The sequence below is a fragment of the Porites lutea genome, chromosome 3, assembly GCF_958299795.1.
Source record: "Porites lutea chromosome 3, jaPorLute2.1, whole genome shotgun sequence".
NCBI lineage: Eukaryota > Metazoa > Cnidaria > Anthozoa > Scleractinia > Poritidae > Porites > Porites lutea.
In genome coordinates, this window is record NC_133203.1 from 29,520,390 (window position 1) to 29,533,862 (window position 13,473).

Consider the following 13,473-nt stretch of genomic DNA (forward strand, 5'->3'; position numbering starts at 1 on the left):
TAATAGATTATATATTAATAGTAGGTTTAGGGTCTTCTTTTTAACCTTGAGTTACACAGTATTAACTTTAAGTAAAATTTAGGCATTTGTTATTGTGCTGTTGTGATCGAACCCCCGTTATAACCAATCCAAAGAGGTGAGGTAAACTTTCCCTGACATCACTGAATAATGATAAATTAAAGATAACGTTGTTCAATTTTGAACACACACTCGGAAAAAGCAAGAAACGCTTTTTACCGGGTAACCGGCAACACTTAAGGAATCCTGCTTTCATTTTTTATTGTTCCAATTACTTTACTCAAAACAACATACATTATCGATCATCAGTGATCATTTCAAAGTACTCGTCGTTAATTGTTCTTTTTTTTTCGATTCGCCCATAATTGATTAGAGGAAACTAAACAAATGCATGGGTAAAATTTTCGCAGACGTGGCCCACTGCACATCCAGAGTGTGCATTATACTGCGGAAACACAGCCTTGACAACGCTTTTCTGACAAGTCCCTCAATTGACATTGTCTTTGGGCGTAAACATCGTCCAGAAAACAGGAGTTTCACTCAAAAGCCTATCTTAAAAATACCCCTCATCGTCAAACAACCATCATGATAATTGTGATTCAGTTGCGGCATTACAACGGTATATCGTGAATGAAGGCACAGAAGGTTTAATAAGACCATTTGCCCAAAGCACTATCTCAGTTTAACAAGATTGGCTACTAGGTCTTTTGTCATGCGTGTTGATTTTTCAGAGCAGCAATTTTGGTGTTTATTAGACGCTGGCTGTGGTAAAAAGTAGGATTACAGGATTTTTAATTACTTTTGTGATAATTATCTCGTTGTACAAAGCGATGGGGCAAGGGTTAATCCTTTTTCGCCGCGTAAATGTACGATTAATAGGCTCTTTAAATCGCACGCGAAAACTAGCTGTTCCCAATGGAGATGCTATCAATTAATCTTTGAATGGACGATATTTGCTATTTGAACCCTTACACAAATTGCTTTTAAGCCGTCTAGCTCAGTGTTGGTGTTAACGGAACAAAACAACTGAAATTGACGCGGATTTTGCTGAGAGCCAATCAAAACGCTTTCCCATTGTGTCAAGATATTTAGAACCGTCAGAAGTGAGACATCAATGTAATTGATTGAAAAAGAATAATTATTTTGTGGAAGGAGGAAGACGCCTTCTCTTAGAAACACCTGCAATTTCAGAAGCGAGAGATTTGTCTTTAGTGCATATAATTTGCTAGTCATGTTTTCGTTTGGGATTGCTGTCGCGTGATTTTATCGAAGTTCAAACAAATTTTGTTCCTTTGATTTGCTCTTCGTTGTGATTTTGGCAGCTTTTTAGGTATTTTATTGGCTTGTGTAAATAAGATTTCTTGTCTTGATGCGTTTTTCGTTATTTGCATATTGGTCTTTTAGAATACATTTTTTATTCTTATTTTCCTTGCCTTTCAGGAAACTTCGCGAAACATCTCATGGCGGACGAGCCAACTAAATAGATGTTCGTCGGCGATCCATTGGTTACCCGCCAAGAATTAATAAGCGAATAATACTTCCTCGTCAATGTCCCCCGCGGTGAAAATTGCTTACATTAGATTTGAAAACATTGCTACTAACTACAACAACATTATTATTCTCAAGTGGTTTAACCGACAGAACTGAGTAAAGCAATATTCATAAGCACGCGCTTCCTTGGAGTCGAATATTTCAAATTTTCAAAGGCCTCACCTACAATGGATCCTGGTAAATTTTGCGATTTGAGCGACGAGTTTTTAAAGAAGAAGCTCTATGATTGTATGATGAGCTCGTTCCTCCCGGATAAGATATCGCCGTCCCCTAGGGCGCTGTTAAATGGTTATTTTGCGGAAATTGTTACGATTAACACGGCAGCGAACCCAAAATATCTACGTTCGCCTCCGCTTCAGCACAGTCATCAACGCAAGTATCACAAACATTCAAAAGACTACGCGTTGCACCACCTTCAAGAGCAATTCCTCGAGGATATTCCTGAGGAGCAACCCGAACTGACGAGTGTCCTCGGAAGCTGTCCGGATCACCAGAAAGAGAAATTGAAGTATTTCTGTGAGACATGCGATGAGCCGATTTGTCTTGATTGTACGTTTTCGGAGCATAGAAAACACAAGTTTTCGTATCTCAGAGACGTTTATCACAAACAGAAGCACAGCATGGCTAGTTTGCTTGGACAGGGAAAAAGCAAAATTGAAAACACGCGAAAATCTCTGAACGAAGTGAAGACTTTACTTTGTAAACTTCAGGAAGAGCGTGATTCAATGGAAGAGAAAATTCGCGAAAATACTCAAACTTTAATAGCTACTCTTCAACAGCAAGAGGAAAAACTGTTGGATGAACTGAACAGCGCTTTTAGAACCAAAGAGAACTTACTTCGAAAAGAGAAGCAGCATTTTGAGTCAATTCTTGAACGGTTAAGCGGTAGTTGCCAATACACAGAGAGGGCGGTCAAATTCGGCAACGAACTGGAGATCTTGGTCATTCAAAAGCACTTAAAAAGACGGCTAAACGAAGTTTCGAACACTCGGAAGGATTTCAAAGCGGCAAATTTGACAAACGTATATTACTTTCCCGACCCAAACTCAAACGAGATTGCCCGAAAAGCACTCGGCTACATTGTTGTTTCCGATACTTGTTCGGAGTTATCAATAGCAAGTGGCGATGGACTGGTAAAAGGTCACGTGGGCGCAGCGGCTGAATTTGTTGTGACTGCCAAAGGTTTCGACGACCATCCTAAAACCCGAGGTGGCGATATGATAACTATCGATGTCCGAAGTCCTAATAAGGCTGCTGTTTCGTCGGAAGTCGTGGATAAGGGTGACGGAAGTTATGCAGTCGCCTTCACACCGAATTTAAACGGCGAGCACGAAGTGGGTATCGCAATCCACCGTCAACCCATAAAAGGAAGTCCGTTTAAGGTGATGGTCACCAATCCCCGAATTTATAGCAAAATAACTCGTCCAATTCTGTCCATTGGAAGCCTGGGAGAGGTTCGTGGGAAGTTTAAGCTTCCTTGTGGCGTTGCTGTCGATGGCGAGGGCAAGATTCTCGTAGCGGATTGTCACAATCATCGCGTACAGATTTTTGATTCGCAAGGAAAGTTCGTCAAGTGCTTTGGAAACCTTGGTGAGAAAAACGGGCAGCTGAATAACCCGACTGATGTGGCAGTCGATAAACATGGAAACATTGTTGTCTGTGACAAAGACAACCATCGAATTCAGCGATTCACAAAAGATGGCGTCTTTATCAACAAATTTGGTGGCTATGGTGAAAATCAAGGAAAGCTAAAACGCCCTTGGGGAGTTTCCCTTGGGAATAATGACGAAATCATTGTCACCGACCGACGCAATAGTAGGATACAGATTTTTAAAGAGGACGGCAGTCTTTTGCGCGCATTCGGTCGCCATGGAAACGCTCAAGGAGAGCTGGATCAGCCGTACCATGCTATCATGAATTCTAAGGGAGAAATTTTTGTCACAGACAGTAACAATCACACAGTAAAAGTATTTGATCTCAACGGAAATTTTGTACGGGAACTCGGCAATGGGGAGACCAGCCAAGCAATGCTAAAATATCCCACTGGCATTGCTTTTGACATGGACAATCACGTGATCGTATCGGATCAATATAACCACCGCATCCAGGTTTTTAACGAAGACGGGAGCCTGGAGGCAACACTTGCATCTGGTCTCAACGGACTGGGACAGAAGTGCTACCCCAAAGGTGTGGCTATCACGCCAGGGGGTTTCATCGTTGTCGCAGACAGTGACAACCATCGAGTCATTATACTGTAATAAATGTCAGCAGAACGACCGGAGTATCCTATTTACTCGATTAAACGCCGCTGTCGAATAAACGCCGCAGGTGAAAGCAAAATCATCAATAAACGCAGCCCTTGAATTAACGCTACACCTAATGAGAAATAATGCCGCGTTTGTTCGAAAATCTCAGTTTCGTCTTTGTAATCTACAATTTCCAGGCAATTACGATTCTGTCTCAGCAAGAAAGCGAGGGCGTTTTGAACATCTCTCTGTTTTGTAAAATATTTACAAATAATGGATTTTTCCTAATTGTTGTCAGTGATTTAGGAAATGCGATATTTATACAAACGTCGTCGTCGAATCTCCGTCACCCTTCAAGAAGCACCGCATCCCAAAGGCTAAATTTTTTTTATAAAAAGCCGCGGCGTTTAATCGAATCAATAAGATAAGCTGAATGCACGCAATTTAATTCCTAAATCACTTGAAAGAACAATACGCAAATTTCAGTTTTGATATTCCTGAAATCCCGCAATAAAGCTAGGGCCGGAATTCAAATCTATTGTTTCGAGAACCAGACGATATCGATCTAAAATAAGTTCTTAGAATCTTCAAGTAGAACTTTGATTTACCATGAATTCAAGAAAACCTCACCTGGTGCATATAATCCACTTTTTTAACTTTTAAACTGTCTCATAGTCTTAAATTAGAATATCGGTCATCAATCCGATTGATGCTAGATTCTTGCCGGTACAATGCAATATCTGTAATGCAAATCTTTATAAATTTATGATATATCTTTAATATATATTGATAATCATAGCTTATTAGGCTATTATTCATATATTAACGGGCATATTTTAAAAATATTATTAATATTATTATTATTGTACATGAAGACGGTACTGTACATTTCTTTATATATTTACAAAAATATAAAAAAAGTCGATATTGTTTCGATGTAAAGTCAAAAGTCTTTAACCCTTGCACTGCCAGAGTGTTTGATGGAGTTTTGTAAGGTGACTCTAACTTTTGAGTCAGTGGACCAAATCCTATGATGTGACCACTGAAATGAAACCTCTCTGTCTGAACTCACACATGGTGATATTTGTTTTTCAAAATTTCACAAAATGAAATTTCGAAATTTGGTCGAAATTAGAATTTGGCAGTGAAAGGGTTCAAGACACCGAAAGATTGACTGTGAAAGTTAATAGGTGGTGTCCACCCTCTAGAGAGCCAGATCTAGAGGTATGACTTGAAAACATTATTGACATACATTAAGTTTCAATCCTAAGGATGGTCGAGTCCTTTTCACAGTGGTGTTCTTCTAAAAAGGAGTAATGGCTCTAGAGAAGATTGGAATACATTCACGTACGAGAAATAACAACGATGAAGTTCACAGGAAACCCAAGATCGATTCTTCTGCGCTCCCTATTTTTGTTACAACCCGAATTTTTTTGTTTTGAGGTATTCGCAAAGGTTCTCAAAACGCTGAAATACGGGCAAAAATGTAGAATAAACTTAAACTACCTGGAAACACGTTTATCGATTATTTTCTCTATGCGGTTTAATTTGGGCGTAAAATTGAGGGAAAGCAGCACAAAACGAGGCAGTTTCGGGAAGGATATTAATTTTTAGTATAGCCAAGTATCCCGGGGGGAGGGACTCCCTGTAATGGCTCCGCCCAAAAGGGGTACCTTGTTAAGCCTTCAGGAATATGATCTTGAAAGGGTAGGGATTTCGCTAGTTTAAGCATATGAAAGGCTAAGGAAATCTGTCATTTCAATTTGTAAAAAGGCCCAAAAGGGCCAACAGATGCATCTTACGGCTGTGAAAGAGACAAGAAAATGTTCTGGTTTTGTGATTGATTCATATTTAAAAGACTGTACATTTACAGCAGTTAAAAGAGATGCAAGAGTGAAGTTCTTAACTGGGTATGTGAAAGGAATACCATCTTTCAATAGAAGGTAAAAGAAAGGGGTGCCTTTTCTGTCAAAAATGGTATATACCGTATTTATTCGATTAACCGCCCTGAGCGCTTATTAAATTTTTGGACCTTGAGAGTGGGCGCTTATTCGAGGTGAGCGCTTATTCGAGGCTGGGCGCTTATTAAATTTTTACCATTATCAGCAAGTGAAGTATGTTTATTTTGCAACAAAACAATCAATGCTAATAACAAAACGCGAAGAAGTAACAAAGCAAGGTTTCTGTAAAATACTCTGAAGAAAACTCCGTCCTCGGGGAAGTCTCTTATTAGAATTTATTGACTGAAGTGGATGGGGTGGGGGTGAGCGCTTATTTGAGTTTGATTGGGAGGAGGACGGGTGGGCGCTTATTCGAGGCTGGGCGCTTATTAACTTTTTCTGCCTTTAGGATGGGCGCTTATTCGAGGTGGGCGCTTATTCGAGGTTTGGGGCTTATTCGAATAAATACGGTAAAAGGGTAAGTCGCTGGACCGACCTTCGGGTGGAGCCCCCTGCATACAACTCTCTTGACTATCCCTCACCTCCCAGGCAAGTATCACCTTCAGCTGCCAGAAACAAACCCCATAAATGCAATATTACGAGAGTCTCTGTGTATGGGGTGTCGTTGCTTGAAAACTGGATCTTTACCACTTTTATCTTTTTTTGTTAAAAACCAAAAATATTCGGTTGAAAAGGCGAATAATGGTTCTGGCTCGCAATAGTCGCAACATTTGTCGAAGGTCGATGTTGCAGACAGTTTGGAACTTCCTAAAAAGTTGCAATGAGATGTAACGCTTATGCGTTAAGGAGTTTTTTTGGCACAGCATTCAGACGCTGTGCAAACTGAGATAAACGTCAGCTCTATTTACGTCGATCGGTAACTCGTAACAGCACATCAGAATGACAAACTTGAGGCCGGACGGAACGTTCATTCCCCCCCCCCCCCCTACATCAATACTTCTATTTATTTTTATCTAAAGCTTAAGGCTATACGAGGAAAGAAGTCGCCGAAACAAGGATCTGAGGTCAGAACTGGGAATCGAACTCGGAACCTTCCGCACAGACGACCGCGCACTAACCGACTTTGCTAAACGTATTTTCATACAAAGGATCAGCACCAGGACCTGTTTAGAAAACGAGGCCATAGGTAATAGCCCTCATTCCTGCGTACCCCAGACGATCAAAGTTCACCACCAAGACTCGTTCTGGCTGATTGTGAAGTTGCGAAGTGAATTTCCAAGGCAGTATGGTTGAAAAAAGAGTGCAAAAGCGAATAATTTTGCTTACACTCAATTTAGCGGTGAAATTTGCTCCTCTGACATAGTCACGCACTAGGGCCTCTAATCAAAATGTGACTATGTCAAATCACAAAATTAGACACTGAATTCAATGAAACATTCTTTCATTTTAATATTCCACTTTCTATATACAATAATATCATATTAAAAAACTATGACTTAACTTACTAGACTAGCGATCTAGTGTTGAAAAAAATTAAGCTGAAACAAACGCACATAAAACATTTAGCTATTTACATATGTACAACAAATGGACTTGCAGCTTCTCGTCTGCTGCATGGGTCTCGTTGTTTTAAGACATGAAGTTCATAACTGATCAATTCAACCGCGCTCTGTTTCACTTCGGAAGACGCAAAACGCGGCGGAACCAACGCACAAAACAAGATGACTTATTGTTGTTCTGCAAATGAATAAAAAATGAGAGATATTGTATAACAGTGCTGATATCTTCTAGGTAAAGACTGGCGTAGTTAAGCAACACTAAAACGCAGAGGTTACGCAGGAGTCGGGGCGTTTGAAGCGTTAGCCTACAGGCTTTATTTGCCTCATCGTTTTGTACCCGATCCTTCCCTTTCTCTTTTCAACGTTTGCCCAGTGTCCACCCGGTTTTCTTTTCAGTCTCTCCCTAATCCCCACCCATTATATTTTCACTCTTTTCCCAACGTCCCTCTTTTTATTTTGTGTGTTAATTCCTAGAATCCACCCGTTTTATTTTTACTAGTTCTCCAACCTCTGCGAGTTTATTTTTTTTACACTTTGCCAGGCCTCTCGGTGTGTTTTTACTTTTACTTTTCGCCACCTCAGCAAGTTTTGCTCTCTTTCATTCCCCTGACTTTCGCCTTTTTTTCGCCCCACGGAAGGGAATCTGTAAAACGTACTCAGTGTATTAATACAGCTTTCACTGTCAATCTATGACATTGTCTCCCATTAACATTTACCTTCTTCTTTGGCAACTTTCGTCCAGCACTCCTTCCAAAGCCAGAGGATATATTTGCGATAAAGCTATTAAATCTGCGGCCAAGTTTGAGAACATTCAATCTTCCTGACTTAGATTTGCAGTTGTCAGTTTCAGAGTCTCGGTTTGCTGATTGGCACGTGTCACTTTCAGGTGTAGCGACGTCTTTGGCCGATTCCTCTTCAAAGTCGTCTATGGACTAGAAAAAGTCAAATACGCGTTGTGCTTAAATTAGATTTATCTTGAAAATGTCTGAACACAATTAAGGAAGCAGTACTTCTTAATCTTTTTAGTTTTAAGTTATATTTTTCTTCTAGGCGTAGAAATAAATATTAGAACGTAAAAAATTCCTCTCAACTTTTGGTGTGTACCGCTGATCAGTGCTAAACGACATCCACCGTTTTTACATTCCCCATAAACACGCTGTTTAAACGAGTTCTTACTGGGGTCAAATCCATGCACAATAACAAAAGCTATTTGCAACCTAAAAAGGGAAATGTTTGTTATCATTAGCTATTGGTCCAAGTTGCTTTATTTTTGAAGATGAAAGCCAGTATAGCGTGACTGTTCACAACAACGAAACTCAGTTGTTTTAATCAGGACTGCTCATCAAGAACTTTTCCACGATGGGATCACTAATTATGCAGGTGTTAGCTTTAAAGTATGGGAACGAAACCGTGTGGTGCGGCTGTCGCACGAAACCTTTTCAGGGGCTCTTTTTACAGGCTGTGCAGTGGTCCTATATCTACTTTAAGTCTGACAATGAGATCCTGTGGTCTGCTGTCTTAAAAATACTCCCTTTTACATTATCTTTCTTTCAGACAGAAAAAGGTATTAGGATTTTTTGGGAACGTTTTTTGGTAAAGGTAGCCAAGGGCGAAAGCGGGTTAACCGATTGAGTTAAGTCTTAACTCACCTTTTCGTCTTCATCAATAGTCTCCTCATCGTCAAAGAAGTCATCATCTTCATAATCATAACCATCTCCTTCAGCTTCATGATCTCTCTCTTGTGGTCCCTCTTCTTTATAGAGAGTGGGGTCCTCGCCTTGAAGAGCTCTCTCCAAATCCTCCTCTAATTTCCAGAAAGGAAAGATGACCATCTTGTCATAGTCAACCTTGTAAAAATGCTCCAACCAGTAAATATCGAGATCAACATCCTCGAAGCTCACCCGAAGGTCTTTGATCTCTTCGGTTATTTCCGCCTTTTCCTCCCTTCGAGCCTGTATCACTTCGGCGTCATATCTAATTTCCGACATATCTCTTCTTTTACTTCTAATATTCTCTGTCAACCGCCGTGTTTCTTGATCGAGTTTGGCTTCTAATTCAAGATTTTTGTTTTCCATGATTTGGGATTCGTTTCGCAGGTTTTCCTTTTGTGAAATCATTTTATAAATGTGCTCTTTCACTGCGGATGACTGTTTTAAAATAGAAGCGTTTAGGATCTTCTGTTCTGCGATTTCCTCGTCTATTGTGAAACGTGTCGAACGCAAATTCTGGATGTTATTAAGAACCGTGCTCCTTTCCTGCAAAGAATAATAATAATAACGATCTATTATTGAGTGGTTACGATTTTACCCTAACAGACAAAAAATTCCTTTCGTATAGTGTCACAACACCCAAACTTCTTGCATAACTTATCTGACCTACGCATAGTTATACGTACACTCGCCACAAAAACAAAGAAAATAGGCCAAAAAAAATCCCGCCCAAAAATCGAGAAGGTTATTTTCTTATTTCATCACTAAAGATACAAAGTTCATTCCAAGTTTAGAACCAAGATTTAGTGGACACCTTTAAGTTCAAATGGGTAACTACCGCTTCTTGCTTAGCGCGCGAATCAACTTTGGGCGGAGCCTTCTCACAGCGCTGAGCTCGCTGTAAGAGATACGTATTAGTGGACTTATAATCATGAAGTGGAACGTTCCATACTCTGGAGCGGGATGCCTACTGAAATGACACTTGAAATTGCCAGTTCGCAACGGTTGCCTGCCAGTTGCCTGCCTATCAGATCAGTGATTAAACTTAGCCTGAGTGCAGGGATCAGTAGTTCAAAGAAAAAATCACAGCTCAGGCAAAAATGGTGACTGCGTTCAACGTCATTAAAAGAAATGAATCTCGGTTTATTTAGAAAATGTAGACGAATTTTTCAAGAGCTGAATTCTTAGCTGAGGACTGTGTTTAAGGTCAAGCGCGAAAAGAGAAAGTACAATTCGTCATCGCGTGTTCACGTCCTCTATGAAACGCGGTTTTTGGGAAATTTCACGTCGTGCAGTGAACGTCGAAGAAATGTGCAAACTTCAGTGGTGTTGTTTTTCTCATATGAAACCACTTATTTTTCTGACGTTCGCAGTGGTTGCCTATACTCCTTTTCAAGTGGGTACGAGGGGTACCTCTAATTGAGTGTTGAATTATTGTACAGCCTTCGCGTGGCTGTCGCCCTAGTACTGCTTAGATCAGGATGAAACGAGCGGACTGAGTGGCGATAAAATAGGTAAAAGAAGTTAGGGTAATCAAGTAATACAAAGTAGAAAAGAGTTTATTGATTCTGTTACGGTGTTTGTAATGAGCACCGAACAGAAGGATAACTGTCTTAGATAATTTCGGAATTTTGATTTTATAGAGCATATTTTAAGACCTTCCACCATACCTGAACATTATTTCTTTCCTCCGGAACTTCAGAAAACCAGTTGACAGGTGGGCCTTCGAAGCCTATCTGCGCATGCTCACTTTGAGTCCTTTCACTTCCGGGTGAATAATAATCTAGTGGAATTTCCTGCATGTACCATGAGTTATTCTTCTCAGGCCATGCCTCGGTTGGAAAGCGAGGCTTGTAGCTGTTTATTGGCTGTTGCATTTCTTGTTCTGTGAAATCATCGAAGTCATCTTGAGACATTTTTTCACTGAGGGTTCCAAACAATTGATAGGAACCTGCATCGTAGTCTTGCGATAGCTGCAATGGCTCACCGTTGTCAAACGAGTCGTACCACATGGCTGGAAAAATTAAAAACAAATTATTATTATTATTGCTCAAGGTAGAGCACTTGGTCGACTAGTTCTATTTCGAATTCTAATATTCAGAAGTAAACCTAAAACAACTACCTATAATTAACTCCTTTTCTTACTTTTCAGCTAAGCAGTGGAATGCAGTGCCGGAATTTTTTCGTAACAGTTTTTTTTTGCAGACTTTAAGACCAAAATACAGGATGTTACCTTCATGTAGATTCTTTTTGCCTGGCGTACTTAAACTTAAAATTGTGAATAATATTTTCTTTTTTTTATGAGCTTATTATTATTAATATTATTTTATTATTATTTTTTATAATGTATTTAATGTATATATATATATATTTTCTATATTATTTTTATGTAGTGTCAGCTCGAAGATATTAGCTTGTTCGCTACTCTAAAATTCGAGCATAAGTAAAGTTTCAGTCAGTTTTAGTTGCAATTTAGATTTTAGTTTCCTCCTTTTGGAGTGCTTTTTCGAGTGTTCGAAAAAAAAACCACACACCCACAAAGCAAACTACAATTACGTGGAAAGTTTTGCATGCTTGAATTTTGTTTTAACAAGCTATGACGTGAATCGAAATTAACTTATGCGACGATTAATGTAAAAACTGGAAACACGAAAATGGCTTTTTATTACCAACTCGAGGTGTGGCCCTAAATATTTCTACTGTGCGCTGGGTGTCGCTGGGCAGGAAACAGGGACACAGATGAAATAATTATCATTTAATCAACAGCAAACACTAAAATATACATGAATTTAGCTGCGCGTAATTTGTATGAATGACGAAAGTATTGAATGACCACTTTTCTTACGAGAGCTGATGGTGCTCTGGCTCGTGCTTCACGACCGCCTAATCATCAATCAACTTACTGAAAACGCATTTTCACAATGAACAACTGGGCTATATTAAATAAATGTCAATTAGATCAATTAGTTCAGTTCTTTATGCCTTCAAGGACTTTAATTAGGAAGGTAAATCAAGTTGACTTTCAAAGTATGTCACTAGCTTTCTAACGGATCAATAAGCCATAACTATATCGCTATCAAATTTTTCAGCTTACCTTAATTTAACTGTTCACAAACTTGGCTTTTAAAGGCTGATTTCACTGACTTTGAAACTGTCAATCACTTTTCTTCGCAGAATTGACAGCAAAACCAAGCACAGTACCGAACGATTATAACTGTAAACAAATCTCCGTGCTTGTAAATATAACTGGATTACACCGTGAACTAAAACCTCGCCGCATCAAATACTTCTCTGACTGGTTTGTTTACACCTTCTTCTTCTTATTATTTCCATAGTTACACGTTTTTGAGGTCACAGCGCGCGCTCTTTCAAAATGCATGCGCGCGTGCCTTCAGCCCTTTTTTTAAACTTTTTTAACTCAAGTAATGAAAGAACTAAGTGTAAAACGTAGAGTAAGCTTATGAAAATGAAAACATGTGGCTCTGCGGAAAGAAATAATAATATTTTCACAAACGCGGACAAATGTCTCAATGAACGCTCAAATTATGCTGTCTGAAAGCCAAAGAAAATGCTTAAAGTAATGTAAAAGGATACGTTCGTCAACGACTGATGAAAGATCTTCAGTACACTTCATGGTCAGCCACAGCATCGCGTCGACGATTCCGTTTTGACATATAATATGAATTGTAGTCGAGACACATCCAAAACGTTTCTTCAAGATATATTCTTTTCCGTTTAACAATTTGTCTACAGAAAACGATCTGGTATATATACTTAAATCGACTTCGACTTTTTTCAAGCTGAAATCAATTGGCGTAGAGTCCATTTTCGTCATTTAATTCGTCAATGCTTTTCGCGATTTGCGCGCGCATAATTAGAAAGTCAGCTGACACTCACTTTGGAGAACTGGCCCCAGTTGTTCAAAACGCTATCCACTGGATAAATCTCTATCCAGTCGATAACGCAATTGGTTTCCCCACTACTTATCCGCTGGCTGGTGATTCACCCGGTGGATAGTGCTATCCAACAGTTGAACAACTGGGGCCCGAAGGCTATATCCTGTCATCTAGAGACTGGTGCTCAGATATCGAAAAAGTACATTTTATAGCTTTGTCAGGTCGTTGACTAGTTGACTTGCGTGTGTTCCTTTTCCCGCCCTCCCCGCCGCGAAAAAAGTCCCATAACGAGGGGGACATGGGGGTTTACGGTATCGCGGTATTAGGCTTTTTTTCGTACGGTATTTCGGTAATTTTAATTTTAACGTGCGGTATTGCGGTATCATCTAGCTCTGCGGTATGCGGTTTTTCATCATTTTGGCTGACGGTATTCGGTGAAATAAGATTGTTCACGGTATTACGGTACCGTTTATTTGCGCTTTCTTTTCGATACAATACGCAAAGCAAAACACAGTACGACATAAAGGTCAATAAAAGTTAATATTTTGAAGTCTTGAGACATAACGGTAAATGATTAAACCATTGTGGGTCAT

At 39.6% G+C, this 13,473-nt stretch overlaps 1 protein-coding gene across 1 annotated transcript; it reads left to right on the top strand.

The window, feature by feature from the left end:
• The first annotated feature begins 1,001 nt into the window (after positions 1 to 1,001).
• LOC140930881 (E3 ubiquitin-protein ligase TRIM71-like) lies at positions 1,002 to 5,328 on the top strand. Its single transcript, XM_073380591.1, has 2 exons — positions 1,002 to 1,348; positions 1,459 to 5,328. Exon 2 carries the CDS (start codon positions 1,737 to 1,739, stop codon positions 3,825 to 3,827), a length of 2,091 nt encoding a protein of 696 aa, XP_073236692.1. The 5' UTR covers positions 1,002 to 1,348; positions 1,459 to 1,736; the 3' UTR covers positions 3,828 to 5,328.
• Positions 5,329 to 13,473: the final 8,145 nt, after the last annotated feature.

Excerpts from the sequence above, each read along its gene's own strand:
- LOC140930881 (XM_073380591.1), top strand. The coding sequence starts at position 1,737 with ATGGATCCTGGTAAATTTTGCGATTTGAGCGACGAGTTTTTAAAGAAG.